A 27,425-nucleotide genomic window follows, 5' to 3' on the forward strand; every position below is an offset into this window, starting at 1 on the left:
CTCACTAAAGGTTTTTCTTTGTCGTTCTTTTTGCTGGAGGAATGGTGGGTAATAGGCAGAAAAGAAAGCTAAAATGCTTCATTTGTACAATGGGTTCCTTAATCTTGATAAAACATTAACCCCACTGATGAGAGTTGTGTGGAAGAGAATGCTTTACAGGAAGATAGACAATAAACCTGGGAATAATGTTACTTCTTAACTGGATGGGACAGCTTTGAATTAAACCGAATCATTTTTTTGGTGCTTTTCTCATTAAGACAGCCCAGCGAGCCACTCTCATTATCGTCACGCCACACAGAGCAAGGTATTTTTTAGGCAGCATTGAGGTGGGGGTTCCTGAGGTGGGTGTCACATGTCTGTTGTGGCATGGACGTTGGGAATGGGCTTGAGTGAAAGGATATGAAAGGGTTAGGCAATGTGTTCAAAGCACCAGCGGATCTGTGATGTTGCGCATGTGGGCCCTCCCTGCCCTCAGTATGTGCACAGTCCTGTGCTGGAAACCTTTCCCTTAAAGAAGTGAACCTTCATACCTTCAGAATCATCTTCAAAGCCTAATGCCTGTCAGCAAACACGTTAAAACAAACCATACATTGCATCCACATCTCCCCCTTTCTTGTGGACAAAACCCCCCTCCTCAGTTGGTGCAAAATGGGACGGCTCACCACCAACCCATTCCCCCCTCTCCGGAGCTTTGGAGGAAGAGATGGTACAGCCTGCCAGTACAGTTCTTGGAGCACAGGCATTGATTCAGTTGTTAGCAGTCACCTCTCTCTCTCTCTCTCTCTCTCTCTCTCTCTCTCCCTCCCTCCCTCCCTCTCTCTTTCTCTCTCCCTCTGTGTGGGAGGTTAGGCTTTTTAGGGCTGCTCTGCAGTTGCTCTTCAGTTCCTGCTTCCTGTTTCTCCCCGAGCTGGAATGACCCTATTCAAGAGTGAACCCCACCACAGCCTCAAGCGTGAGTATGGACGCTCCTCCTTCTCTCACGCCATGTCTTTTTGCTCTCCCCCTTCTCTCTCCCCTCTCTCTTTACGCCTTTTCCCTGTTTTTCTGCGAGTCTCGCCGCTCTCTGTGTATTTATGAGGGGGGTGGGTGGGTGGGCGGGTGCTGTGTAAAGGAAGGGTCTGGATTTGTTGCTGTGCCTACAGTGTGTTGAACCAGAGGTAAAGAAAGGGAGGCAGAGCTGTGAAGGGCTAAGGAGAGAGTGTTCTGCCGACCTGACGGTGAGTCTGTGTTTGCATTCAAACTTCACTGGGTTACCTGTGTTACCTTCACCTTGGGTGCAGTCTATCTATCTATCTATCTATCTATCTATCTATCTATCTATCTATCTATCTATCTATCTGTCTATCTGTCTATCTGTCTGTCTGTCTGTCTGTCTGTCTGTCTGTCTGTCTATCTGTCTGTCTATTTATCTGTCTATCTATCTATCTATTACAGTGGACAGTGTGTTTGTTGGTGTATGACTGTTCAGGGCTGTGATCTGAGGTACGCTACCTGCCGTGGCGACTGCAGATCGCCCGCTGGCCTCCTTGCGGTCCGGCCCGCGCGTCCTCTTGTTAAGCTCATCCTGACAGCATCCGCTCTCACAGGAAACAGATGTTACGGTCGGAACATGAGACAGTCATCTTTTTAACACCCGATTTTCAGTCGGTGGCCCCCTCCAAGTAATAAGGGGGCTGCTGGCTTAACCTGTTATTTTTTTAATATTCTGCGGCAGGGGGTTTTTTGGCCAGCGTGAGTGTGAGTGTATGAAAACATATTCTGGTTGTACCTGGGGAAGCTGCTGCACCTGAATACAGAAGCACAGCAATATCTGCTGATCACACAGATTCATAAGTACACGCAATTTGCATGCATTTAGGTTCCTTTTAGGTAGTCAGTACTGGGAAGCTGCAACCATATAATCCATTTATTGTACCGTAATAATGGATTATAATCAGCAAATGCAAATAATAATAATAACCCATGGGCATACCACATTTCTGTAGACAAAATTTCAGTGATCAAATTGGAAGGGAGGGTTTATTGTCACCTCAGCCATGCACAGAGTAGAGATTAAATATTGTTTCTACAATTTCTCACTGAATCCAGGATAATCACAATGTGTCACTTAATGTGCCTGTCAAATCAATACTTCAGGAAATTCAGCAAATTGATGTATACACACCACTCAAAACAGCTCTGAACCGTCATGGCTGGTAATAAGACACGAGCAGACGTTTCTTTACGTCCTGTGCGCTGAGAGGCGGAACCTCAAGCGATTTCACTTGACGTTCATGTACATAGATACTCCATTGGATAAAGATCTGGAGATTTTTTTTGGCCAAGTAAATGCCTCAATATGACAGGGTTCATCATTGTGCATAAAGACACCACTTCCACTGCCTGGGTCGTCTCAGAATAACTAGACAAATTCAGGACCCAAAGATGCCCCAGGAATGAAAATGCCTTTTGCCTAAACCGATTACCATGGCGAATGCTGCACAGACGTCAGAGAAGTAAATATCACCCAGGGACCACTTCTTATGAATGCCCATTGTAGATGTTTTAACCGTTAGACAGGGGTCAACGCGCGCACTTTGACTGGCCTGCAGCTCTGTGCTGAGCTGTGTTTTCTGACACTTTTCCATCTCAGCCAACATTACAATTTTTTGACAGTATGTGTCACAGCAGCAACGCGATCAAACCAGACATGCTAGACTTCACCCCGACACACATGAGCCTTGACCATGACCCTTGACCTATTACATGTTGCTGTTTTACTGATTCACCTTTTTTCACCAAAGACACTCACTGATTAATCAAAGACACCAATCAACTCATTAGCTTCAATAACTGACTCTTCACACGCAACCTAAAGTTTTCTCCCCACTGAAACCAGTCAGTAGTTTTAATGTTGCGACTGATCCACACATTCACACGTCTAGTTCCATAATTGTGTATAGAACTACGTAAACTGCACACTGCATACACACACACACACACACACACACACACACACACACACGGGGGCAGTGGTGGCCTAGCGGTTAAGAAAGCGGCCCCGTAATCAGAAGGTTGCCGTTTCGAATCCCGATCTGCTAAGGTCCAACTGCGGAGCAAAGCACCGTCCCCACACCACTGCTCCCGGTCTTCTGACATGGCTGCCCACTGCTCACCAAGGGTAATGGTTAAAAGGAGAGGACACATTTTGTTGTGTCACCATGTGCTGTGTTGCAGTGTATCACAATGACAATCACTTCACTTCACTAAATATACATTTTGTCCACAATCATTGCCAGTGTTTTGAGGTGCCACGCCCCATTATGAAATTTATAGCATTCGCCTGACCTCACTTTCACTTCTCCTGATGCCGTAACTGGCACAAGATGGACGCGCTCTGGCCTTTAAAGTTTGGCTGTGTTTATTGTGCCAACTGCACTTTTGAAAGACTTACAGTGTTCTGCTCAGGACACAGGTGGGGAAGGCAATCCATTTTAAAATCTATCCTTGAAAGCCAGTGCATTGGCAGACTAATGCACCGTTACAGTTTTATGGTTTTATAGGTCCGGGCCATTTTTTAATCAGTTTTAGCACAGTGGAAGGGGACTCAACACAAAGTCAATTAGCACTGACACTTGTGAACTTGCTAGTTGCCCTCCAGAAAGCCTGGTTTTTAAGGTCCAGTGTTGAAGTCCATGTTTTGCAGCAGCGGCACTGGTTCGGCCTGCGCTGAAGTAGAAAACCAGATGCATGGTTCCCGTTCCACAGCAACGTGGTGGGAAGGAGCAAGACGTCTGCAGGGCGGGAGCCCTCGTTTCTGCAGGAAATGAAGGTCTGCGTTGTGCTTGGCCAGTCAGGGAGAGTGGGGACGGGTTGAATTAGGCCCGGCCACCATTTGCTTCCTCAGCTTCTCATCTGAAGGCTGGGGCTGAGGTGTGCACGGCTCTGAGAATGAACAGACTGAGGCTTTATTTGGCACGAGTCATAGCATTTAAAATCATTTTTTCCCCCTCATTTATTTGTCAGTAATTATTGCAGGGCTGTGGGGTTGGTGGGGGGGGGGGGGGGGGGGGCAACGGCGCGGATCTGGAGGCAGGAGCACGCCGGAGCCACTGGTACATGACAAGGTGCACATAGACACCCCACAGGGACACACAGTCACAGTGACAGTTCAGACACACCACTCCACCTACACTGTGTTGTGTAGGAGAGAAGCGCAGGAACTCGAGAAATCGAGAGGGGAGAAGTTGTACCACTGTCCACGCTTCCCAAATAGGCGGTCGGGCAGGACTGACCTTCATTTTCAGTTTGTATTTTGAAGCTAAGTGACTTAAAGGCTGAGGCCTTTGTTAATAATATACCATCTCAGTTATAAATCCAAAAGATGATGAAGGTTGCAGAAACAGAAGCAGCGCTTCAAGGCATGATCAGTCACACTGGATTTGCTTATCGTGTTTTTTTTTTTGTGGTGGTGGTGGTGTAGTTTTGTCACCTCCATTTGCAGTCATACATATTTATTTATTTGCAGCCAATTTCTCATTGGCTTATGCTGCTTCTTTTAGAACAAAAAAGACCAAGAAATTTGCTTTTTTAGACCTTTTTAATGCATATTTTACTTCATAATACATCTAGGATGTACAATTATTTTTAGTGATGACCAATGTATACATTAATACCCTCAAAACAAATGACCCTTTTCACAATATGACATCTGTCTGCCTGTTCCCTGGTTATCTTGACCATGTTCCTTTGTGTAGAGATGCCTTCTCTTTCTGGGAAGACTGCACCCCTGAATATGTGCATGGGTGTTCATGTTAAATAAATGCACTGTATCTTCCCTCAATAAAAGTATGCAACATAATTTTTTTTTTGCAACATTCTCACCTTCCACATACCGTACGTGTCAGATTACATGAATATGTGCATCCAAGAAGATGCCTGGTGTGGCAAATACACACACACACACACACCAGAAAAACATTTTTTTGTGTATGTGTGTGTATGTGTTTTTGTGTATTTTCTGGTCATCCAAACCAGAGCTGGTCATGGAAAAAAGTGTTTCTGATAGTTTGAGTGACACAATGAGAACAGTCCATCAGAATGAACAGCTTGCCATATGTTCAGTGGCAGTCGTACAGTTTTCTCCATGCTGATTTTTTACCACTCAATTTTCAGCATGTTTCAGTATTTTAAGGGAACATAATTCGAGAGAGGTGACTTGGAAGAGTGTAAACCCTTTTTGAAACATTTTATAGCATGTGCACTGTTGTCTGTGGCAAATGATCTGACACTAAGAGAAATGGAAGAAAAACAGGCCGGAAACGTTGGAGAGAGGAGTTGGAAGATGTGCAGAGGAGCTGGGTGGGAGGTGTAGCACAGGGCCATTCTGTCATGACTAGCAGGTACGAGGAGGGGGAGGAATTAAACTTGGGAGTCAGAAGCAATTAATTTCACAGTGGCAGATGGAGTGCAATTAGACTCCAAAGGCCTCCATTTATCAGGACCCGCTGTGTGTCTCTCTCTCTTTCTCTTCCTCTATCTCTGGCCCTCACACACACACACACACACACACACACACTGCACCCTCAGCTCAGATCCCACAGCAAATATCTTCCGTAGAATGCCCAATGTCCTCATTGTCCTAATTTGGATATCCCCTCTGCTTTGCAGGCATAAACATGACAGGAGAGATGAAGTCCAGTCGATCCCGAACAGGGAGCAAAAGGTCCAGCGGCGAGACCTACAGGTGAGTTGCATATCCCAGGATGCAGCATCACCATGACAACCAAAACCTGTAGCTCAGCAACCTATACTTAACCGCCCTCGGAGCATCCCTGCACTCTTCCCCATTTGCATGAAACCACGCTACATCCATATCCCACAATGTTTTTTTCTTCTTTGTCTTCCTTTTGTTTTCTCTTTGCATAAGTAGTTTATTCCTCAGGATGTTATGAATGGCGGTTCTCGCCTGCGCGACACACTTTTATGACAAGCCACCAATCTCTTTGACGAAGCGCGGGGATCGGAGCGGCTGCGCGGCCCGCTGCTGCGCTTGTGGTTTTGTCTGATGGCTTTGCGTGCGGAGAAAACCCATCCATCCCCGCATTCTGTCTGCCACCTCCCACTTCCCACTGTCGCGCCACACCTTTAAACTTCTACTTCCACTGCAAGGATGTCCAAAATCATTGGGCTTCAGTGTTGTGCGCAGAGGTTTGGGACGGATTCTGGGGATTGGTGGCGATTGGTTGAACACGACTCTTCCAGCTGAACGGCCAGGGGGGTTGGACATTGCCAGCGGCCTCACAGGGAGCAGATGGAACGGCTGAGGAAGCTGTGGAGGAAGCGAGGGGTGCTGTCCGCTCCTCCCTGCGGGGGCCAGACGGCGGTGCCATGGAACTCCACACATTTCCATTTATATACGCCATTTACATTTACAGCATTTATGAGACACCCTTATCCAGAGCGACTTACAATCAGTAGTTACAGGTACAGTCCCCCCCTTGAGCAACTTAGGGTTAAGGGACACAATGGTAGTAAGTGGGGTTTGAACCTGGGTCTTCTGGTTCAAAAGCGAGTGTGTTACCCACTAGGCTACTACCACCCATGAGTTACGGGATTCACTAAAATGCCCCGCACATGCTCTGCCCTCATATCAACGGTCAGGTGAACGCTAGGGTGAAAATACACTTTTGTTAAAAGAACAAATAATCATTTGTTAAAAGAGTTCTAGGTAAAGTGAAGGATATCTATGAACCACAACTATACAGTGATCCTGAAACGAAGAGTAAAACTGGCTATAGAAAGAGCTGTTTTTTTGCGCTGAAATGGAGGCTTGAATCCAGCACAGCCTAGAAGGAGCTGTTGGCAGGGGGAATTGCCTAAGGGTCTAACACACATTGGAAAGCAGGAGGTGAAACATGGGTATTCAGCTGGTTAGGGACACAAATCCGTTACACGCAGGGTTCGTGTTCCGCAAATGACTTTGTAAAAAGTATCGATGGCTAAATACTGAAGGAGCAGTCAAAATACGCAAGCGGAATCCTGTGTGGGACAGACTTCCTCCAAAACAGGGGACGGTCTCGCTAAGATGCTACTTATCAGCAGATCAGCATCGGCATGAATAAAACAGATGTTTTTTCATATTTTATTCCTCTTGATGCTGTGCTTTGGCATGTGTACGCCAAACTCCTTCTTCTCCGGTATGAATGGGAACTCCACCCCTTCCAATCATACCAATAAAAATAGCTGAATTTACATGACATAGACACCTTGTAAAATGGACTTTTATGTCATCTGAATAAAGAAACATAATTGAATGAAACATTTCCAAATTGCCAGTGCATGTTGAAGAGCTCCACTGCAGGGCCTCCTTTCTCGCCTATATAATACAGGCCTACACAGTTGTGTTCAACATACCCAACATATTTGCACCATATAACACAGTTCTGGCCTCAACCTCATATAACTCAGCATAGTTTCTACCTCATTAATAGCAGCTCTGCTCCTTTGTCAAAGATTCCTCAGACTCTAATAGCGCCTTCCAATAGCGCTCAACTCCTCACGCCCCTTCACAGGGGGACCCAAGGAAGACCATAATTAAGATTAGAAAGGGAAGAGTGTGTTTGTGTTGAGGGGCGGTGCTTGAGTGTATTGTATATGCAGGATGGGGAGCTTGGTTATCTCATTTATCTCCTCCAATAACTTTAATGGACTCGCAATCCCAATACTGCCGCCCGCCCGTCTCCCCCCCCCCCACCCCCCACCTCCGCAGCAGCGTTCTCTCTTCTCCTCCCGGGATAAGCGTCCTCCCCCCTCCAAGCGGCTGTGGCGACGTGTTGCCCCGCCGCTGTCAGTGTTGTGTGTGTGTTGCGTTTGGGCTAAATGTGACTGTATTTATATTGCGCTCCCCGAGCCTCTAATGGGACATCGTTAGTTTTCATTACTTTGAGGGCAGGCCCCAGCAGGACAGGCTGGATGAAGCAGTATCTGCTCGGGCCCCATCTGTCAGTCCGGGCCAGGCTGGCCAGCGCAGTCTGGTGGCACCGCAGGGCTGCCAGTGCAGCTGCCCGGGGGAAGGAGTTTATTAGGAGGGAGAGCGCGTCGTGTGCGTATGCGTGTGTGCACTTACCAATACTTTTTCCGCATGCTCCGTCCATATATTGATTTTACCACTTTGTACACCATCCCTAACGCCGTAATTGCGGTAAATGTGAATGCATTTAGTTGGATGGAGGGTATCGACTAAACACTGTTAAACACTGTTTTAATGTCTTCGATGACATTTGTTAAAGTGCCACAGCGGGCCTCAGCCTTTCGGGTGTTTGTCGGTGAGACTGACGGCTCGCCGTGTCTCACCACCGTGCACCTTGTTTGCCCTCCCCCCTGCACTCGGGGGTTCCAGTCCAACCGCATTAAACACACAACTTTATTTAATCCGCGCGGCGTGCCGCAGCTATTAGCTTCTATTTCTTGGCGTCCTTCCCCTCGCTCCCTCAGCACCTTCACTGTCTGTTCCATCGCTGCTCCTCCATGCCTGGTCGCTACTGCTGTTCCACGGTCCATTTAACATCATTTACCACCCTAAGGATCTGACCAGCCTGCGCGAAAACAAACATCTCTCCTCGCATGCGACACACACACACAGGCACACGGGGACACGCACAAGTACACACCAAAGGCGCTCGCCTTTTAACTACGCGCATTTGCATATCAGTGAAGCGAAGCCTGGGCCACGTCGTTTATGTTAATATAATTCGGCTGTGTTAGCTTGCACAGCTATGGGTCCTGCCTGGTTTATTCCCCAACTGATAGGACTTATTTGCTGCCTTAATGCCACAATACAAGCTGAAGCCGTGTTCATAATTTCCCACCCCATTTTCCACGAAATGCCCTCGCGACTGTCCGTGGCACCCTCTAACCAAAAGTATCCTGTGGCTGATGTAAGCAGAACAATTGAATGCAGGAGAACCTGTGGATTCTGTCAGAATTTTAAAATGGCCATCCGGCAAGACAACCTCTCATATTCTCAAGAGTCGGCACTTAAAAGGCTGCCGTCTGGAGCGCGGCGCGCCAGTTTGCCATCGAAGGCTCACAGGAAATGGAGAAAGGAGAAAGCCAGATGGCTCTGGGGTTGTCTCTCTGGTGGGCTGATCGGTTTTTAGTGTTTAGTGTGCCTGTGTGTGTGAATAAATGGATCTTTGAGCATCAGTGAGTGCTGACCTATGCAGTTCAAAGGTCAGTGAAATACAGTGTGCGCCTGCATGGGCTTCTACTCCTCGTGAATCCTGTCTGGCAGCCACAGCAGCCTTAAGAATGTCAAATCATATCTCATGGTTCCCAAGGCAACCGGTTCTTCTTTCAAAAAGCAACCTCCTTGTCATCTTGAATTCCCAAATACGCCCTCGGCCCTAACAGCTTGGCCAGGAGACAAGGCTCACCGTCCCATTATGATTCTCCTCACCAGCGGACGTCCCACTCCTCACGAGGAGGCATAATAACCACGGCGTGGTGCATATCTCACGGCAGACCCCTCGAGGGAGCCCCCTGCGAAGAAGCGGCTCACCATGTAAACAAGCAGAAATGAACAACTTCAAATGCAGCTGGCCTTCTGGTTCCTACTTAACAGATGGTTCGACTAGTCTGAAGTGGTTGTCTTATTGTCTTTCTGTGTGTCTGTGAGGTCGTGACCTGTTGTATTTCTGATGGGGGTTAAAAGACGATTTGGGTGAAGTCCTCATGACAACAGGAAGCTTGACCAGCCACGCTGCTGCAGTGACTCATGGGTGAAGTGCTTGGCTGACATCTCATGCATTCGATGAGTCATGTGCTAATCTGCACCCCTCTGAATGACGGCGGTACTTTTCCACAAAAGCAACCGGGCCCAGTGGTAGGGGTATAGTAATACTACACAATATGACCAGAATGGGTGGGTTAGTAGTGGCAGCAACAAAAGATGGTTTTTTTTTTTGTTCTCTGGCTAAAGAATGCATGTGAATGGTGATGCTAAATTGGTCCTGGTGTGTGTGCATGTGTGTGTGTGTTTGTCCAACAATGGACTGGTGCCCTGTCCTGGGGCTGTTCCTACCTTGCGCTTGAAGATTACTGGGACGGACTCCAGCTCGCTCATGACCCTGACCTGGACAAGCTGATTCAGAAAATGGATGGATGGATAAACATATGGCTCTGTCTCAAGCCATTATTTGCACTTCTTATCAGAATGAACTACAACAATGTTCTTAACAATTGTATGTTATTAGACAGAGACTGCGCATACACAGAGACATTCTTTGAAGCAGTGGACCATCCAGAACCCTGGAGCAGATCCTGAGATACCAGCACCGAGTTAATTCTACTCCAGTGAACATGGAATGCAGCCACTTTGAGCCAATTTATAAGGTTGTCTGACCCAGAAGAGCACTGCCGAAATATGATCCCATCTGCGGCCATTTTGTCGCAGAAAGGACCCCCACAGGGATAACTCCCCCATTAAAAAAAAACTTCCAACCCCCTCCCCCTGATGGCCTTTCTCTGTCTTTCCGCCAGATTTACGGTGGGACGGTAACTTGAATTATTTGATTCCAATCAACCTGATAACTGAAATTACATTTACATACTAATTTGCTGCCTTGCTTGTCTCTTAAGGCAAAATGTCATGGTTGGCAGCATGAGGGAAAAGGAGGAGGGGCAACTGTGTGACAATATTGTTTAATTTCACAAAAAAAAAAACTAAACAAAAGCAGAACTCTAACACTAAAAACACTCTCACACACCTCCTGTACCCTGAATAGACGATTAAGCCTTAGGAGGTCCCAGGGACGTTTTTTTTTTTTTATCTTCAAGCCTTTTTGGCTGTGTTGAATGGATCTCTTCATTGTTGTTGTCTCAGTTCCCTATAACAGCCTTATATAGCTAAGCTACACAAAAACAGACTTATCTGATCTTCACGACCAAAAAAAGAACCCTTTGAGAGCCATTGTCATTTTGAACCCAAATTAATGCATTCCTTTATTTTACTTATTTATAGATTTCATTATGGACTAGTGGCTCTTTGTACCACCAGATGGACCTTTTTCCAAATGAGGAAGCATTTCTAGGTGGAGATGCATGAGTGTGAGCATGCTTGTGAGACACCAATATTTTCCCATTATCAAATATATGATTGTTAATAATAGCTCCATTCATTTTTTAGCTGAGAGCATCATCATCTATTGATCAGACACGAAAAATGTTTATATATATATAACAAAAACGTCCGGACTCTCTCAAAATACTGTATGTGTACTTAGTATAATCTATAGACCTATAGATTTTATGTTGCCCCCTTGTGTTCTCCAAAAACATTACATGAAAGAAATTACTTGGGCATCTATTTTAAATGTAACAAATCAATATTTAATGGTAGCTTAAAGAAATTGAGGCAGCATGATGGCACAGTAAAAAAATAAAACTGGGTTTAAGTCCAGGGTGTTCTTCCAGATGCCCTAGTCCATCACACAGTCCAGAGACAGCCTGGACTGGTTAATCCCTGGTCCTGCACTGGCCCCAATGTGTCTGTGTCTGTCCAGAACTTCCCCACAACCCTGAATAAGAATAATGCGTGAAGAAATGTTTCCACTTGGAGATAAAGAGGGACGAACAGCTCTTGTCTCGAACAGAGACCCTCTGCTCTCATTCATATTTTAAATAAATTCTCACTGTAGTCACACTGGACTCACAGTCCACTAAACATCAACGCCTTCAGAGTGGGGGGAGAAAAGAACAGGGAAGCAAAGCAGGAAAACTCCCAGATGGGATCCAGACCACTGAGCCTGGGGCTGGATTTTTTTATGAAACCGAACCATTTTTTTTTTTTTTTGCCGCATTCTGAGCTCAATTTGTCACATTTCTCGTGCCTTTTTTTTGGGTGAAGATCAAAGCGATTTGTACAGTTTAGTTTTTAATGAAAATCCTTGGGTACTGGCAAAAAAAAACAACACTTGTTAGACTGCCTCACTGTATTTGGCATGTCATTGTTACCTCTCCCTCATTCGCCCACCCCCCCACCCGACTCCCGCTCTCCATGGGCAGCGTCTGTTAGTTTTATTGGCCCATCTGTCCTTTTGATGAAGTCCTCTCAGCAGCATTATTCCGTCTAGAACCCAGACGCTCGATCTCACCAAACTGGGTTGGACTCGGTGCCTCCCAATGTTCGGCCCTCTGATGGATTTCTTGCCCTCCCGTTTGCCAGCTCTTCGTCGTCGGGAGATCATTACTCTCTTGTCTTGGAGGATTTAGGCGCGGCATCATCGACTGCCGTCTGTGTTTTTCCACACGTCAGAAAATCCGAAGAGCCATAGCTCCATCGCACCGCTGTGCTTTCTGGCCTACCCCGCAGCGGGGGTGGATTTGATGAGTTGACTGAGAAATATGTGGCCATTGTGAGAGGCTGACCGCCCCCTCCATGCCATCCCCTCTCACCCAGACACCCAAAAAACAGACATAAATATGCCATGGTAATTATGTACACAGGGATCGATAACGCTGTCAGCGGCGGCGTATGGAAATGTCTTGTGTTTGGCGTCTGGGTTGATGCATTGCCATACTGGAGAAAAGTCTATAAAACACGATCGTTGACTTTGTCAGAGTGGCACAACACTGCAGTCAATAACGAGGAGAATTTATGCTGCGCCGGGCGGAGGCCGGGGAAGGAGGGGTGACATTTGTACCGCCTGGTCCGAATCGCGCTTAGTCTCCAACACCTACGGTCCCCAGCGGCGAACGCTCGGTTCCCCCCTGGTGTAGCCAAGCAGGCAGCTGACAGAGAGGTGTGTGAGATGTGAAAGAAATGGAAGAGAGAGCTGGCTTGCTGAAATTGCTTTTTCTGTGCTCGGCATCGGCGCTGATGATGATGTCTGCAGAACTGACACGTGAGATGATTGATGACACTTTTGACTTTGACGTTTCACGATCTGTTTTCCTTGAAAAACGCAGACAGGAAATGTACACTGAGAGTTTGTGAGGTTTTTTCTGTGTGCCTATGCATTGATCTTTTCTTTGCATCTTTTCGAAATCTCTTTCCTTCACATTTCTTCCCCCATACAATAAACCTCTAACATGCACAACAGTGTATAAGTGGCCTAATCCAGTCCGAAGCACCACATGTTTCTAATGCATTTAATGGCTGTGAAGAACCACCAAGTACATATACATTAAATATGTATGCAGCTGTAGGCGCATTAATATCTTACTGAGGAGAGGGGGGGATAAACGTTCTCCTTTGTAATAATATGTCCTTTCCACAGTACTTTGGATTTTATCTCTATTTTATTCATATTATCATAGAATTTTATTCATGGATAGAATATAGTTGCATCAATAATACATCTGTGTCGACTGTATTTAGCATTCATTCGTTTAATATACTTACAATAAAATTCTTATAGTCCTGCATTTCGAATGCATTTTTTGCATATTTATGTCCTCACAAAGCTAGGCATGCCACCATGTGTATGTGTGCGAGACACACAATGTAATTATGTTCCAGTCCTTGAAACAGGTCTCACTGGGATGTCTGTTTAATGGAATAGGTGACTCAGCATTTACACCCCAAACAGAAACAATAATGGGTCCATTCTCAACAAGCTGTAAAATTGGCAGCCAGCAAGTTCCACTTATCTTTGCGTAGTTGAGATTCACGCCGTTGAAATATTAAAATCAGCCGTACGAGAATTGCTGATGTTTTAAATGTTCGGGCTCCTTCAGCGCCTCCGAATTGAAATTGTCAAAGGGCTCCCTGCGAAAATGCATTGTTTTGTTTGCAGCATAAACGCGTTAGGCGTGATGCATTGGCTTCATCAGCTCATGGTTAGCGATGATTTCCAATCCATTCTTCAGCAGTGGAATGAAGCCTCTCTTGTGGGGTGTAGTATCACACTACGTTTGGTAAAGTCAAAGTATATGAAAAAATAAGATAAATTTAAAGACCTGCATGAGCCAATGAACCGTATTTCACAATGAAGCCAATCTAAAGACAAGAAGGCCAGACTCCAGAGTAGATACATAGTAGTAGATAGTAGGTATATAACAGCAGAGCTTTTAATTTTGGGTGGCTAGTGACCTTGACACATGAGTCTTACGTTTGAACCCCGCTCCTACAAATCCTTCTTTTACCTTTGGGTCTCTGAGCAACATGTCTGACCCCTGTGCTACTCCAGGGTAATTACTGAATGGAAATCTCTGGATTAGAGAATTATCCCAGTGGATAACACGCTCACCTCTCCAGCAGATGATTCCCTGGGCTGAACCAGTCTTTCTATTGTAGCGTCTTCAGCAAGACACTTACATTTATGTTGCTCTGGGTGCACTGAGCTCTAATTAGTGACTGAAGGTTGGATGAAAGCTCCAGAAATAGACAGCCGTAATGCATTTCAATAAGACTTTACTGTCATTGAATAACAGAACAAAAATGCTTTTGTCACAACCGCAAGGTGCAAGGAATTTAAATGAAATTAATCATTAAAAGCAGCATGCAAACAATATACATAAACATAAAATCTAACTGAATACAAAAAAATGTGATGATGATAGACTGCACAGATTCAGAATGTCATAGAGTCATGGAAATTGAGATAAAGCCGTTTTTCAGACTATGTGTGCATTAGGCTTAGATTGAAAGTTATAATTTTCACTGTGTATACAAATCTATTTTGATCTATATTCTATACCTGGGGAACAGCAAATTAATTTAATTGAAATACTGTTTACATGAAATGTGAGGATTTTGTGAGGATGTTTAATGTGCTGGCTGACAACTTCCTGAAGGGACAGTTGCATCGCTTGTCATTTATTGGGAGATGTGGAATACTTTCAGACAGAATAAGCATTTCAGAGGACTACCAAAAAAAATCCCCCAAAAACCAAACATCTCTTGAACGAGTCCTCAGGAAAGCACGTGTTGGACCCTCAGCCGTGGTGGCCGGCTTTATGTCGGTGTTAAATCTCGAGCCTTTTCCTCCTGGCTTTTGATTCGGACCGAGCTGAAGTGGCAGGAAATCAACTCTCCAGCCCATTAACCTCAGTCACGCCACTGTGATCCTGATTCATTTCAGAGCAGCTCTGTTCTGTGCAGGAACGCTGAATCTGAATTAATCAATCCGTCCTCCTCGGGGGACAGTACAGCTGGGACGGGGGTTGCCAGCTACAAGCTTTCTGAGAATAGAGGAGGAGGAGAGAAGGGAAAAAAATAAAATATCTCCTCATTCGGATTGGAGGTCTCAGGGATGATTAGTGCAGTAATGATCTCTTAAACAAATGTACCCAAACAAATGGCTCTGTGCTCCTCGGCTCCTCTGCCAGGAAACAAACCCTGAGAAATAGAGATGGATTTGCCATCTTCCATAGCAATCGCCGCCGTTAATCGCCTCGGCGTCGTGAGTTGTGGAGACACCATGGTGCATGGTGTCCCCAGGGGGCGAGGCAAGCAGCTGCTCTAATGAAGCAACAGTAGAGGAGATGCTTCGGCCCCGTTCCGCGACTCCACCCTATAAATCAAAATGACTGGTTCGTTCTCGATACGTCCCTCCTGAACACTAGACGCATTGAGGGAATTGCAGCACAATGACCTCGATTATGACTCATTATGCTCCGGGATTAATCTCAACCTCTGTGATGAAGCAGTCATGTCTGCTGCCTGCTCCGTGCCGCATTAGGTTTCCGACTGTGGTTTCTAGATTCTTCCTTCAGACCCCTGGTGCATACAGACAGACAGGCGGACACAGAGGAACGGATCGGGCTGGGTATAATGAGCCTTGTCTGAAGGATTGCCCTGTCGCATGTGAACTCATGAAAAAAAATCTAATTAGCCTCCAGAGACCCTACTGTCCAACTAAGTGTGTCCCTCTTTCCTCAAGCATATAGGGTGTGCGAGTGCGTGTGTCTGCTTTAGTGTGACCACATGCTACGTACCTGAGAGCCCTTGTGGCTTGTGTGTGCTCAGGGTGGTATTCAAGGAAAATACCTTCAATTATTTATTTCGGTGATGTGATGGATAGATAGATAGTTAGATAGATCCATCTGCTATGGTAAAATATAGTGTTACGGTAGGGATAGATGAAATCTCATCTAAAAAAAAAATCTTAATATTATTATGTTGCATTGGGTACAATTTTATCAGTAGTTATGCCCACTGTGAAACTGTACTGATGCATTAAGTTCACCTTTGAGTTTTGCAAAAAAACAAAACTCTTAATTATGCAAGAAATGTGTATATTTTGGATAAATCCCAGTTCTCATGAAATTAAAATTGTAGATAATAAGAATTTGCTCATAATTCAATGGCAAAATTGTAAGTGTGGGTGCTTTTTTTATTTTACAAATATGAAAAAGTGTCATGTGTCCTAAAGCAAGACCGGTATGCAGATGCAACAAACACAATCAGAATCAGAATTGAGCATTGTTCAACAACATAAATAAGACAATCCAACAGTAACAATGAGGTACATTGAATATAGATGTTATATATATATGTGGCCAGGATCCCAAGTCATTTGGCCGCCTCCAGTACTGCTCGCCTGGTCCCTCCATCTCTGAAGGTAAAAGGAAAACATTCATCTAGACTCTTCTCCGTCTTGGCCCCTCGGTGGTGGAATGAACTTCCCCTCGAGGTCAGAACAGCTCAGTCACTGAGCACCTTCAAACGACAGCTCAAGACCTTCCTCTTTAAAGAATATTTAGATTAAATTGTAATTTTCTTGTAGTCGAACTTTGTGTACAGAATCTACAACAGAGTGAATAAAATAGATGTATTCATAGTTGGGGTCCTAGTGAACCAGAAACAATCTCTTCATCGATGGAAACTTAAGCACGTTGTAAGTCGCTCTGGACGTTGTAAGTCGTCTGCCAAATGCCGTAAATGTAAATGTAAATGTAAATGTAAATGTAAATGTAAATGTAAATGATATGTACGTATCAGCATTAGAATCAGAAAACTTTATTAATACCAAAGGAAATTGCTTAACCCCTTAACCACCATAGGTTGTGGGTGTTGACTCACATTTCAGACTCACATTTCCCATGTGGATGATGAATGCAAAAATCTGAGTTTATCTAAGCTGATTACTTTAGAGGTTTTTAACTGTTTAGGACCCATCAGTTTAAAAAGTGACCTTCAGCAAACGCTTTACAAAAAATGTAGACAGCCGCCAGGTCTGGCCCCTCCAGAGGTGACTGTGTAATTGTGGCCTTACTGCCCCACCTTTCTGCTTGGGTCTCGGAGCAGAGGCGAATTTATCATTCGGGCTCTTGCCACGTCTCTTACCAACAGACCAATCAGGGCAGCTGACACTAATAGCTGCCGAAGCATCGAGTGTTGCGGCAAGTATTTGAGAAGAATGAAAGGTCACGGACTGAAAAACGCCTCGTTTTCCACCACATGCGTGCCACTCGGCAGGGGTGAGGAGGCTTGATAAATTATCTCAAATAGGTACGCGGGCTGTGGAGAAACGGCTCTTAAACGGCCACGGTTTATGTTCTGTGTGACCTTTCAAGTATACAGTAGTCCGATGGCCTTTAGGAAGATTGACACAGCATGGGCGGATGCACAAGACTCAAAGATTACACCGTGCAAATGTGTTTTCAATCTAATCGGGTATTCGCTGGGGGATAGAGAATGTCTTTTTATTCGAAGGGTTATTTAAATCATACACATACACACACTCGCGCAAGGCCAAACACAGTCATTACAGAATTGCTTTGCCGCAGTGAATGAAATAGAATGGCGCGCCGACATGTCTGCGGCGTGGCGATGGCTGACTTCTCAGCCGATAGTTATGGATTTTCTACACTGGCATCAGCGAGAATACAAATGAAATGTCATGCAAAAGAATCACATTTTCCATATGGCTTGAGATTCGAAATTAACTCCAGTTGAGGGAGCCTGGCAATTTCAATGTAAGAAAAAAAAAATTTTCTCCTATCAATACAATTTTCATTTGTATTCAATCAATGCACAGGCTTATTTAGTCCATTTGATTCAAATGTCGAGCGAGACAGAAAACCTCTGATGGTTTCACACTAATAGGCTGTTTATCCTCCCCGGGCTCCACATAAGGATGTTTCATCACGTAGGAAGAGCTGGGTTCAAGATACACATTGAACGAAGCCCTACGACTGCGTTAATCTCTACAAAAATGCTTTGCCAAACAATTGCTCAAGAGTCCGTGCGAGTCTGTTTGCTCAGCTTTGGAGGTAAAATGTTGCTGAAGTGCCTAAAGCTACCAGCCAAAAGCCTTGGGGTCGCATACCTGCAATCAAAAAGATTGCAGAGGTCAGACAGACACTTTCAGCAGCTTTTCCTGCTGCACCATACCTGGTATTTTAGTGCTGAAGATTAGGCCCGACCTTCGCCGTTCTAAAGGTGACGAGGGTTTCCGAGAGTCATTTCTCGGCGTACAGCTGTGTGTTCAAGGTCAGGTTATGAGGTTTTCATAAAAGAGTTTTAATACAGGCATAAACCAAACTGAATATTTTAGAACCTTTTTCTGGTTTCTTTGTATTTTCTGTATACAAGCTTGAACTTCAGTTCTCATTATATTCAGCTTACCTTCATCTTTTCTGAGGTTCACAATTCTGCTTGGTCATTACTACTATCACGGTAAATGAAAGCTGACTGCAAAGCAATTCAATAATAATACAAAAAATCACAAATAATGTAATTTATCACAAGCATTACACTAGAGTATACTGCAGTACACACTACTGCAGTATACAGTACACTGCAAATGAGTTATATTTGCACATCGGCAGCACTTATTAAGCAAAACAATCTTATATATAACCTCAAAATGAATATAGGGGGATTGGGGGGGACTTTCTACTAATGGATGCACACAAACATTTTTAAATATCAAATTGTCTGCATGAAACAACCTTTTGCTGTCCTAGTATAGAAATATTTTCCCCAGTCATGTTTCAGTATGCTTGTTGAACATTTTCCACACATTTTGAAGCATCATTGAATGTATGTTATAATTGCGGCCTTGATCAGAACCTTATTTCACGTTACTGGAAATGGCCACTCTCGCTGCCTCCCTGTGTGCATCCTGTCAGAGTTAACATTAACCAGCGCCCGTGTCTGTCATCCCTGTCCCCGCAGATCCGAATACGACCTGGACTACGACTGTTACCATGACGAGCTCTATGACAGGTACTGTCACTCCCCAGAGATATTAACCTCAGGCCTGCAGAGACTTCTTGGCACCACCTGTCTGGGACAAGACAAAGAGGAAATGTCAAAAACAAGTCATTCATCTTGCTGTGTCCTGCCTGTCTCTGTGTTTGATGTGCCATGCCATTTCTTGAACTTTTCGGACTGGAAATCCCTCCGCAGTCTTTGCAAAGAACGTCTTGCCCGTCTTTTCAAATTTATGTGACATGTTTAAAATTACGCTCCATTTGTTCCTTACGGTTTCTCCTGTTCTAATGGTTCTCTGTTTCAGGGACGTATGGCAGTTTTCTTGGTCAGGGACTCCATCCTTCACAACCCTTTCCACAATGAGCAATCTCTTTTTCTCATCTCTTCACTTCTCTTCTCTTCTCTTCTCAATTGCAAATGTCTAATGTGCTTCATACACTCTGTTACGCTTCTTTCATATCACAAGATGCTTTACTCTGAGCTTTGTCAGGCCCTAGGGCATTGTGGGAAACAACTGATATGTCGCTGACTTGAAAATGGCACTTTAAATGCACTTAAGAAAAAAAAACTCCAGCAACTCAGTGGAGCCTTGTCTTATCTGTTTTCTCTGTGAGGCATATGAGTGTGGAGGGATTGAGCGGCGTGCTGCGGTGTGATCTGTGGGTAGTCCGTGTGTGTGTGTGGGGCTGCGTGTGAACGCTGTGATTAGTGGCGGCTCTGATTAGCACCGTTCAGATGACTCTCCGCCACTCGTGCGAAGGCAGAGATAAGAGAGTAGACAGAGAAGGAAAGAGATGGAGGCTGGCAAACGCTCCGAGTGGGTAGAATGGAGAAACAGGAGAGCCTGACTGAGCCAACAAAGCCTTAACAGATTCTCTCTGTTGTCAAAGAGACGCTTAAGTCTCGTGCAAGGCATGTTTGCTGCATCTTATGCTGTGTAAAGGAGGGATGTGATAACTAAGCCAGTCTCCGTCTGGGCAGAACGCCTGTTTTCCACATCATATTGTCCTAGATTAAACCTCCTTGTGAAAAAGCCCATTTTACTTTTCAGAGAGCCTGACCAATGGCTTTATAACTCATACCACAGAGGTCAAAGTTCAAGATCTTAACAGTCACATGCTCAGAACATCTGTATATTAGTGTGCTTGTGATGAGACTCAATATAACATACAATAGAATTCATCATAACCAGAATGAAAACACATAGTACACCCTGACTTGATAACTTGATTATTGCTTAATGTGCCTCTTACTGCAACTAAACATTGCTGTTTAACTCATCAAAATTAAATTGTATTCATTAAGTGAATCAAACACAATACATCAATTCATTATATTATGACAAACATTTAGGAAATGGACAGAAATTGGCAAATTTAATTGAGCAAAAGATTAATGAAAATTGCATATTGTGTAATAGAATTACATAATGGCATTTCAGGCAGAGTGAAATTGCAAAACATGACAGACCGATCGCAGCGTCTTGTACACAATCACAATATATCGTGATATAATCATATTGTGACCCATGTATCGCGATACATATCATATCTTGACATGCTTGCCAATATACACCCGTATTGTAAACTGTTCTAATGTTCTATCATTCTGCACCAATTGTGTGGTTCCGAGCGTGTTTATTACCAATGAAAGATTGAATGGTAGTTGGGGAACGGACAGCTCCCAGGCTGGGATCTCATTCGTAGCTGGTGGCAGGTCTAGCGAATGGCGTAACCACCTGAAACAAGTTAGTTGAAAACTGAAAACTGAATATATTTTTAATACAGTGCATAGTGTGCTGAAGTACAAATGAACTGATGAACGACGGAAGGTTGCGACCCAGCCTGTCTCCAGCCTCTGATCAGAAGCCATCGGGGCAGCTTCTGTATAATCTGCACTCTGGATCCGTATGGCCTGACAGGGGCTCGCTGCCCACAGAGTGCAGTAGGACACTGAAGGTGACACCGGTCACCGAAACTGCATGGTCAGCACCCAGCAGATTTAAAGATGGGGGATAAACACGTTAGTGTCCTTTGTGGTTTTAAAATGAAAGGGCACGTCTCCTAGCATGGCAGGCAATCAAGGGCCTTCTGTAAGAGCCGTCATTTTGTATGGATTTATTCCACGGCTAATTTATGCTTAAGTAGCTGTAGTCTGTCAGGTCAGGTCTCTGCTTTAATCGGTGGGGCGGGAGGGATTTCTGAACGGTGTCAGAGTTGACGGTGACTTAAATTAGTCAGACGTTCAGTGGTGCCACTATGTGTGTGTGTGTTTGTTTCCCCGCCTCGCAGGGTCTTCGACTACCAGCGTGTCCCTTCCTCCATGGCAACCATCCCACGAGATGTCACCCCTCCAAAACGCCCCCGGTCCTCTTCCTCCTCTTCGTCCTCTTCCTCCGCCCTGCACCGCAAGAGAGACCGGCTACAGCACCGGTACAGGTCCAGGGTCAGGGTCAGTGCCGCACCGCCCAGCTCTGCAAAATGTGAGTGCGTTGCGCCACCTCCGCTGTTCTCAGAACAGCTCTGTGTCTGACAGCCAGTGGAACCGGATCAAGTCAGAGAGACAGAATTGCGGGGCTGGTTGAGGGGCCGAGGGTCTTCAGTGCATGTGTGAAATCAGCTCGTGTTCCCCCTGTAACTACTTTAGTGGGAATACACATTATTCACGTCAGTCCGCCTGAGCGTGTGTGTCTGACAACAACTCTCTCCTAAAAATGACAGGAATGCATAGCTTTTTTTTTTTTTTGGAGTTAACGCCATTGTCTGTGAGCTTGTGCGCACGCGGCAACAGTAATAGATGTGTTTTTGTGGGCGAAGCCGCAGCCCTGGGCTACTGTGTGTGTATATAAGAGACGCTCCAGATGGTTCCTTCATTAAAATCCATTCCACTGCGAGCACTCCCGCTTCGTAATCAACCCCAGCCTATCAGGGCATGCAATTATACCAAATTAATAGTGCATAACCAATAAGAAGTGTTTATATTCTTTATTACAAGCCTTAATAGTTTTTAGTGCCACCGCATCACAGTGAAATTAGTTTGCCTTTGTAGCTCGGAGGTCAAAACAGCTTTTTAATGGTGGGAGTTGGTCTGAAATGGCTTGTGGGAATCTGCTGGGATTAGCCGAGTGTCTGCGGGCCGTAATGAGACTCAGTAAGTGGGGTCGCGCTCAGTGCACTAGCTGCCATTACGGAGGTTGTGGGGGATGCGACAGCATGTTGGTGAATGGACCCTGTGTCATTGGCGTGGCCGCGGACCGGCCGCGCCATAGAAATGAAAACTGTGGTTACCTCTGCGCTGACACTTGGTTACGTTTTGAACATCTGCGCCTCCCTCGCATTCTCTCACCTTCTTCATCTTTTGCCTTTTATAGATGTGTGTGTGTGTGTGTGTGTGTGTGTGTGTTTATGTATTTATATACAAAATAAGGCTTGTCTTCTTCCTGTCTGCGCACGCTTTCCATTTTCCTATCAACTCATACTTTCTGTCCGTGAACAGAGCTATCTGTTCCTGATAATCCCCTTTCTGATGGAGAACTCACTGCATCTCACTCTGTTTCTCTGAAATTCGATTCATCAACTTCAACGTTTTCGGCAAAGGCCCACAGATATTTGGAAATAAAGCTGCATCTGAGCAAAAAAAAAAACTCTTTTGCATTGTGACGATTCTGTCTCCTCCAGTGCGGATGGAAGACCTTCAGAGCATAAAGCGGGAGCTGACTGTGATTAAGCTGCAGATTGACGAGCTGCTAGACAGTCTGGACCACATGGACAGACAGAGGCGAGATCCCTCAGGTAAAGCACATTGCGCGGCCGTGTGTGTGTGAGAGTGAGACAATCTTTTACCTGCATTGCACTGTGCAGGAGAATTTTACACCATGACTGTAGTCCCCAGGACTTAATCAGTCCCTCTAGTCTGACTGGGGGTGGCCTGCTATCAGGCTTGGCCAGCTCACTCTTCATCTGACCCATCTGTAAATACGTCCTGGAGGCACAGAAAATTCCCTTTTAATTACACCTCAGTTTTACCTCTTACCTCTTCTGTTTTTTTCTAATATTATATTTCATATCTCCCTGAGAACTAATCAAATGAGTCATTTTTCATTACACTTTTTTCTCTTTTTTCCACATGATAAGATCAAAGTAAAAAGCCAATAGTGGAGCGGGGTTTTTATCAGTGGAGTGTAGCCATAGTTTTTTCTTTTTCACCCCCCCTCTCTCAGATATCGATTATGTTCTTGCTGAGTATTTATTTCTCATTGCTTCCCATATTATTGTGTGACCCTCTATCTATCACCGACTTATCTGCGCCCATCAGAAGCGGAGCGCGGGGAGCTGACAGGCTTTGTTGTTCAGCTTGCGACTCTGCACACTGCAACACAATGGAGCCTGGTGGATGAAATCTGTGTAATGAACTGTGATTATGTGGCCGCTTTTGTTTTCTTTATGAATTTCCACTGCATGCATCTTGGTCAGTGTGTTTTTGGGTCTTTCTTTGTCTGTGTGTTTGTGTTCAGCGTGTGCTGTAAGAAATAGAAATAATTAGGAAATCAAGCCGAGTTATATATAATATTACAAAGGGCTGTTTTTTTTTTTACCAAAATACTCCAAATTAGCCAAAGTGGGTGTGATCATCAAGGTCAGGGCATATGTCTGTATTTGTGTCAAGAAAATGTTGTAAAAATGTATTTATAAAATTTCTGAAAATCTATTTAAAAGTCCATTATACTAATCTACAGTGCTCTTATATATATTTTCACAGTGGTGCAGCTTCATCTAGTGGTGCCTCCTTCTATGACACTATGATTTGATCAATATGCCATTATTATTTACATTTACAGCATTTATCCAGAGTGACTTACAGTCAGTAGTTTCAGGGACAGTCCCCCCTGGAGCAATTTAGGGTTAAGTGTCTTGCTCAGGGACACAATGGTAGTAAGTGGGATTTGAACCTGGGTCTTCTGGTTCATAGGCAAGTGTTTTACCCCCTAGGCTACTACCACCCCATTTAGATAATTAGGGTGTGAGTGAGAGATGCAAAAAAAAGGTGTGTGTTTGTATATATAATGGAATCAGTCCACCGCTCTGTACATATTTATCATTCTTGTTTATATGTGTGTGTGTGTGTGTGTGTGTGTGTGCTCAGTCAGGAAGGTCGGTGTGTTTATTTACCATCTCTACATGTATGCGAGCACGCATCACTGTGTGTTTGCTGTATTTGTGTGTGTTTCAGAGAGCAGTGGTGCGCTGTGCTCCCCGTACCGTGGCAGCGCTGCCGGCTCCCCCCGATCCCCCTCCCCCCGCGGCCAGAGAGCCAGAGTCAGAGAGAGTCCAGAGTCGGGGGAGGCCAGCGAGGACAGCAGTCCCCAGGTACTGAGCTGTCACGAGGATAAAGAGCCCCGGTGGCTCCCCTACTCGGCCCCCAGATACTCATCAAACACTCTTCCTCCTGCCGGCAGCACGCCCACACTCCTCAACTCCGGCCCGTGGTCACGCATTCAGAGAGCGTGTGCCCACCATCAATGCACCTCTCTCTCCTGATAAAACTGGACCACTTTGTTTATGTCAAGGTGGGGTGGCATGGCGGTTAGCGCTGCTGCATAACAATAAGGAGAGACATTTTTTATTTCTAAACTCTGCAGTCCTGTGTGGAGCTTCCAGATCTTCTCCCCTGTCCATTTTCAGTGCAAAGTCACACTGAAGTCCCCTAGGGTTGCAGGAATAGTCTTCAGCTTCCATAATGGATGGATCAGACTAATTAAAAAGGAAGGGACAAATTTTCTTGCATAATTAACTTTATTTGTTCTATTTTTACCCCACACCCATGAAGACATTCATATACCTGTCACTGCTTCATAATTGCTATTAAAGTCATCTTGCTCGTCATTACATGACACATCACCCACTCCTAATCCAACCACCTAATCCACAAATCCACACAGAAAACCAAATATAGGATAAACCAGAGTGAGACATTTTTGTGAAAGTGCTACTGGTTGTTCAAACAGCTGGACAGCCGGTGACAGAAAAGAAAATAAGAGATGGGAATAAGAGCTTGGCAGCCACTCTTGTGGCATGACCTCGAGTGAAATCCGCGAGCAGAGCAAAGAAAGCTGTCCCTCTGTGCCTCTTTCTTTTTTTTTTCTGGTTTCCCTCCCCTTCCTGTTTGTCCCACTGTGAGAGCATCCACGCCATTATTCTGGCTGTTAGGAGAGCGAGGCAGTGGGCTTCTGTCGGCTGGAGTGATAATGCAGGGTTGTTTTCTACCAATAGCCTTCCCGCACAGTTTTCTGGTAAGAATTCCTGACTGCTAATCCAAGAGAGTATTCCTTGCTAACCTTTTTGTTCACGGTAACCCTGGCAGCTACATTAATTACTGTTTCGCAGCAACTCATCACATTAGCAGATTGGAAATATGTAAATAAGAAAAAAAATCTGAGCATGAGGTGTATTGAAACCCATGTCGGGTTGGGTAGACAGACCTACAGAAAGGCACAAATGTGTGCACAGTCCTGATGGATTTTTAGATGATAGCTTTTTGTCTTTGTACAGGGCCCCCTGCCATAGTCCGACCACTTTTCTTCTTGTTTTACAGACGGCTAACCACTCGGACTGTGAATATATGTGAGGCGACAAGGACAGGTAATCACTGGAGCATAATGGATATGACACCGACATAGACAGGCCTCTTTGCTTCATTTTAAAATGTGCTGGAGTTGATACTGGGGACTTTAGCTGTAATATGCTCATAAAATGTCATTTTGAATTTAACCAATTGTTAAGAAAAGTACAAATAAATTCAATTCAAAAATATTAAATAAATGTAAAATATAAAAAATGTACCTTTACATTTACAGCATTTATCAGACGCCCTTATCCAGAGCGACTTACAATCAGTAGTTACAGGGACAGTCTCCCTGGAGCAATTTACGGTTAAATGTCTTGCTCAGGGACACAATGGTAGTAGGTGGGATTTGAACCTGGGTCTTCTGGTTCATAGGCGAGTGTGTTACCCACTAGGCTACTACCACCCTAAAAATAACATTTAATAAAAAATATGAATATTCAGAAATATCTAGTTTAGTCAATCAAAATACACATAAAACAGCTATTATTATCATTTTTTTTATTCATGTATTTTTTTTAATCATGCACACGCACTCACTTGAGAACTGGTACAGTCTTGACCAGAAAACTGTAAATAATTGCTTATCATCACTATAATTCAACATGTTTTTTTTTTTAAAATAAGTTAATTTATTTTACAACATGGTTTATTTGTAAATTAATTGCAGCAATTAAAGTGTTAATTTTGACAGCCCTAGCATGAATACAAATAAAATAAATGTAATAAAATATAATGTTTTTTATCCTGATCATGTCAGGCATTTTACTGTATGTTAAATCATTAGTCAATAAATCAGCATGTTGTGTGATTGTAATTGGATTTCTGTTCATGTACTGGTGCCATTAGCAGAGTGCTACGCTCTCTCATCATGGTGTGTCTGTGTCTCTCCCCCACCAGATGGAGGTACGAGAGCCCAGAAACAGTGCCAAGGGAGGAGCTGCTGGCGGGCATGGGAAAAAAGTGGGGAGGAGGGGTGGTGTTAGTTCAGTTATGTCTTAGGTCAGAAGGTACCATGGAAACATTCATTTTATTCCTGGATGGCCCAAATACTCCTGTGATGAAAAATCTCCCTGGACAGCAGTGTTTTCCTTCCTGTTTTTATTTGCATAATTCACTGAACAGAACACAGAACACTCGGGCACAAGAACAGACCGCGTTAGATCCATCACTTTTCTTCTAATCCCTGGAGAAGACCTGCATGAACCTGATGGAATTGGATGTTATGAGATGTGTCTTGTTTATTCGTATGTACTTATTTACTTTTTCAAAATTCTGAATGCCCTTGGGAAGCAGAACGACTGTACTTGTTTTCTGGATAAATGATTTGACTTCAAATGAAGATATTGCAGCAAGACGGGTCAGGTTTTGTTTGCATTTCGTTTCCCCCCCCCAATGTGGGTGGAGTTCCATCACGCTCGCCTGTTCTTCCTAGAAGTGCAGCAGAGGGTCCTGGGCTTAAAATCTGTAATATTGTGTAAAATTGTAAAACTATTGAAAAACCCCTCATCTCTGACCTGCGTGGTGTTCAAATAGAGCCATTTCACACTGGATTATCCAACTTTGTCTGTTTGTATTGATATTGGACTGAATGTAAACAGTTGTAGAAGACTAATAAAAGTACTTTCATACTTGCATTGAGGTGCAGTCTTTGTGG

At 44.5% G+C, this 27,425-nt stretch overlaps 1 protein-coding gene across 4 annotated transcripts; it reads left to right on the top strand.

Moving 5' to 3' along the window:
• Positions 1 to 725: 725 nt before the first annotated feature.
• Positions 726 to 27,405, top strand: LOC114767465 (RNA-binding Raly-like protein). Of its 4 annotated transcripts, none has more exons than XM_028959292.1 (8): positions 726 to 952; positions 5,650 to 5,725; positions 19,109 to 19,159; positions 21,439 to 21,629; positions 22,825 to 22,938; positions 24,377 to 24,513; positions 25,739 to 25,785; positions 26,669 to 27,405. In XM_028959292.1, the coding sequence occupies exons 1-7, from the start codon at positions 913 to 915 to the stop codon at positions 25,769 to 25,771; spliced, it is 642 nt and encodes a 213-aa protein (XP_028815125.1). In that variant the 5' UTR covers positions 726 to 912; the 3' UTR covers positions 25,772 to 25,785; positions 26,669 to 27,405. The 4 variants fall into 4 exon arrangements, with proteins under 4 accessions (XP_028815125.1, XP_028815127.1, XP_028815129.1 ...); XM_028959293.1 differs by lacking the exon at positions 726 to 952 and adding an exon at positions 1,130 to 1,217; XM_028959294.1 differs by lacking the exon at positions 19,109 to 19,159.
• The last annotated feature ends 20 nt before the right edge of the window (positions 27,406 to 27,425 follow it).

Source organism: Denticeps clupeoides, chromosome 17 (assembly GCF_900700375.1).
Source record: "Denticeps clupeoides chromosome 17, fDenClu1.1, whole genome shotgun sequence".
NCBI classification, from domain to species: Eukaryota; Metazoa; Chordata; class Actinopteri; order Clupeiformes; family Denticipitidae; genus Denticeps; species Denticeps clupeoides.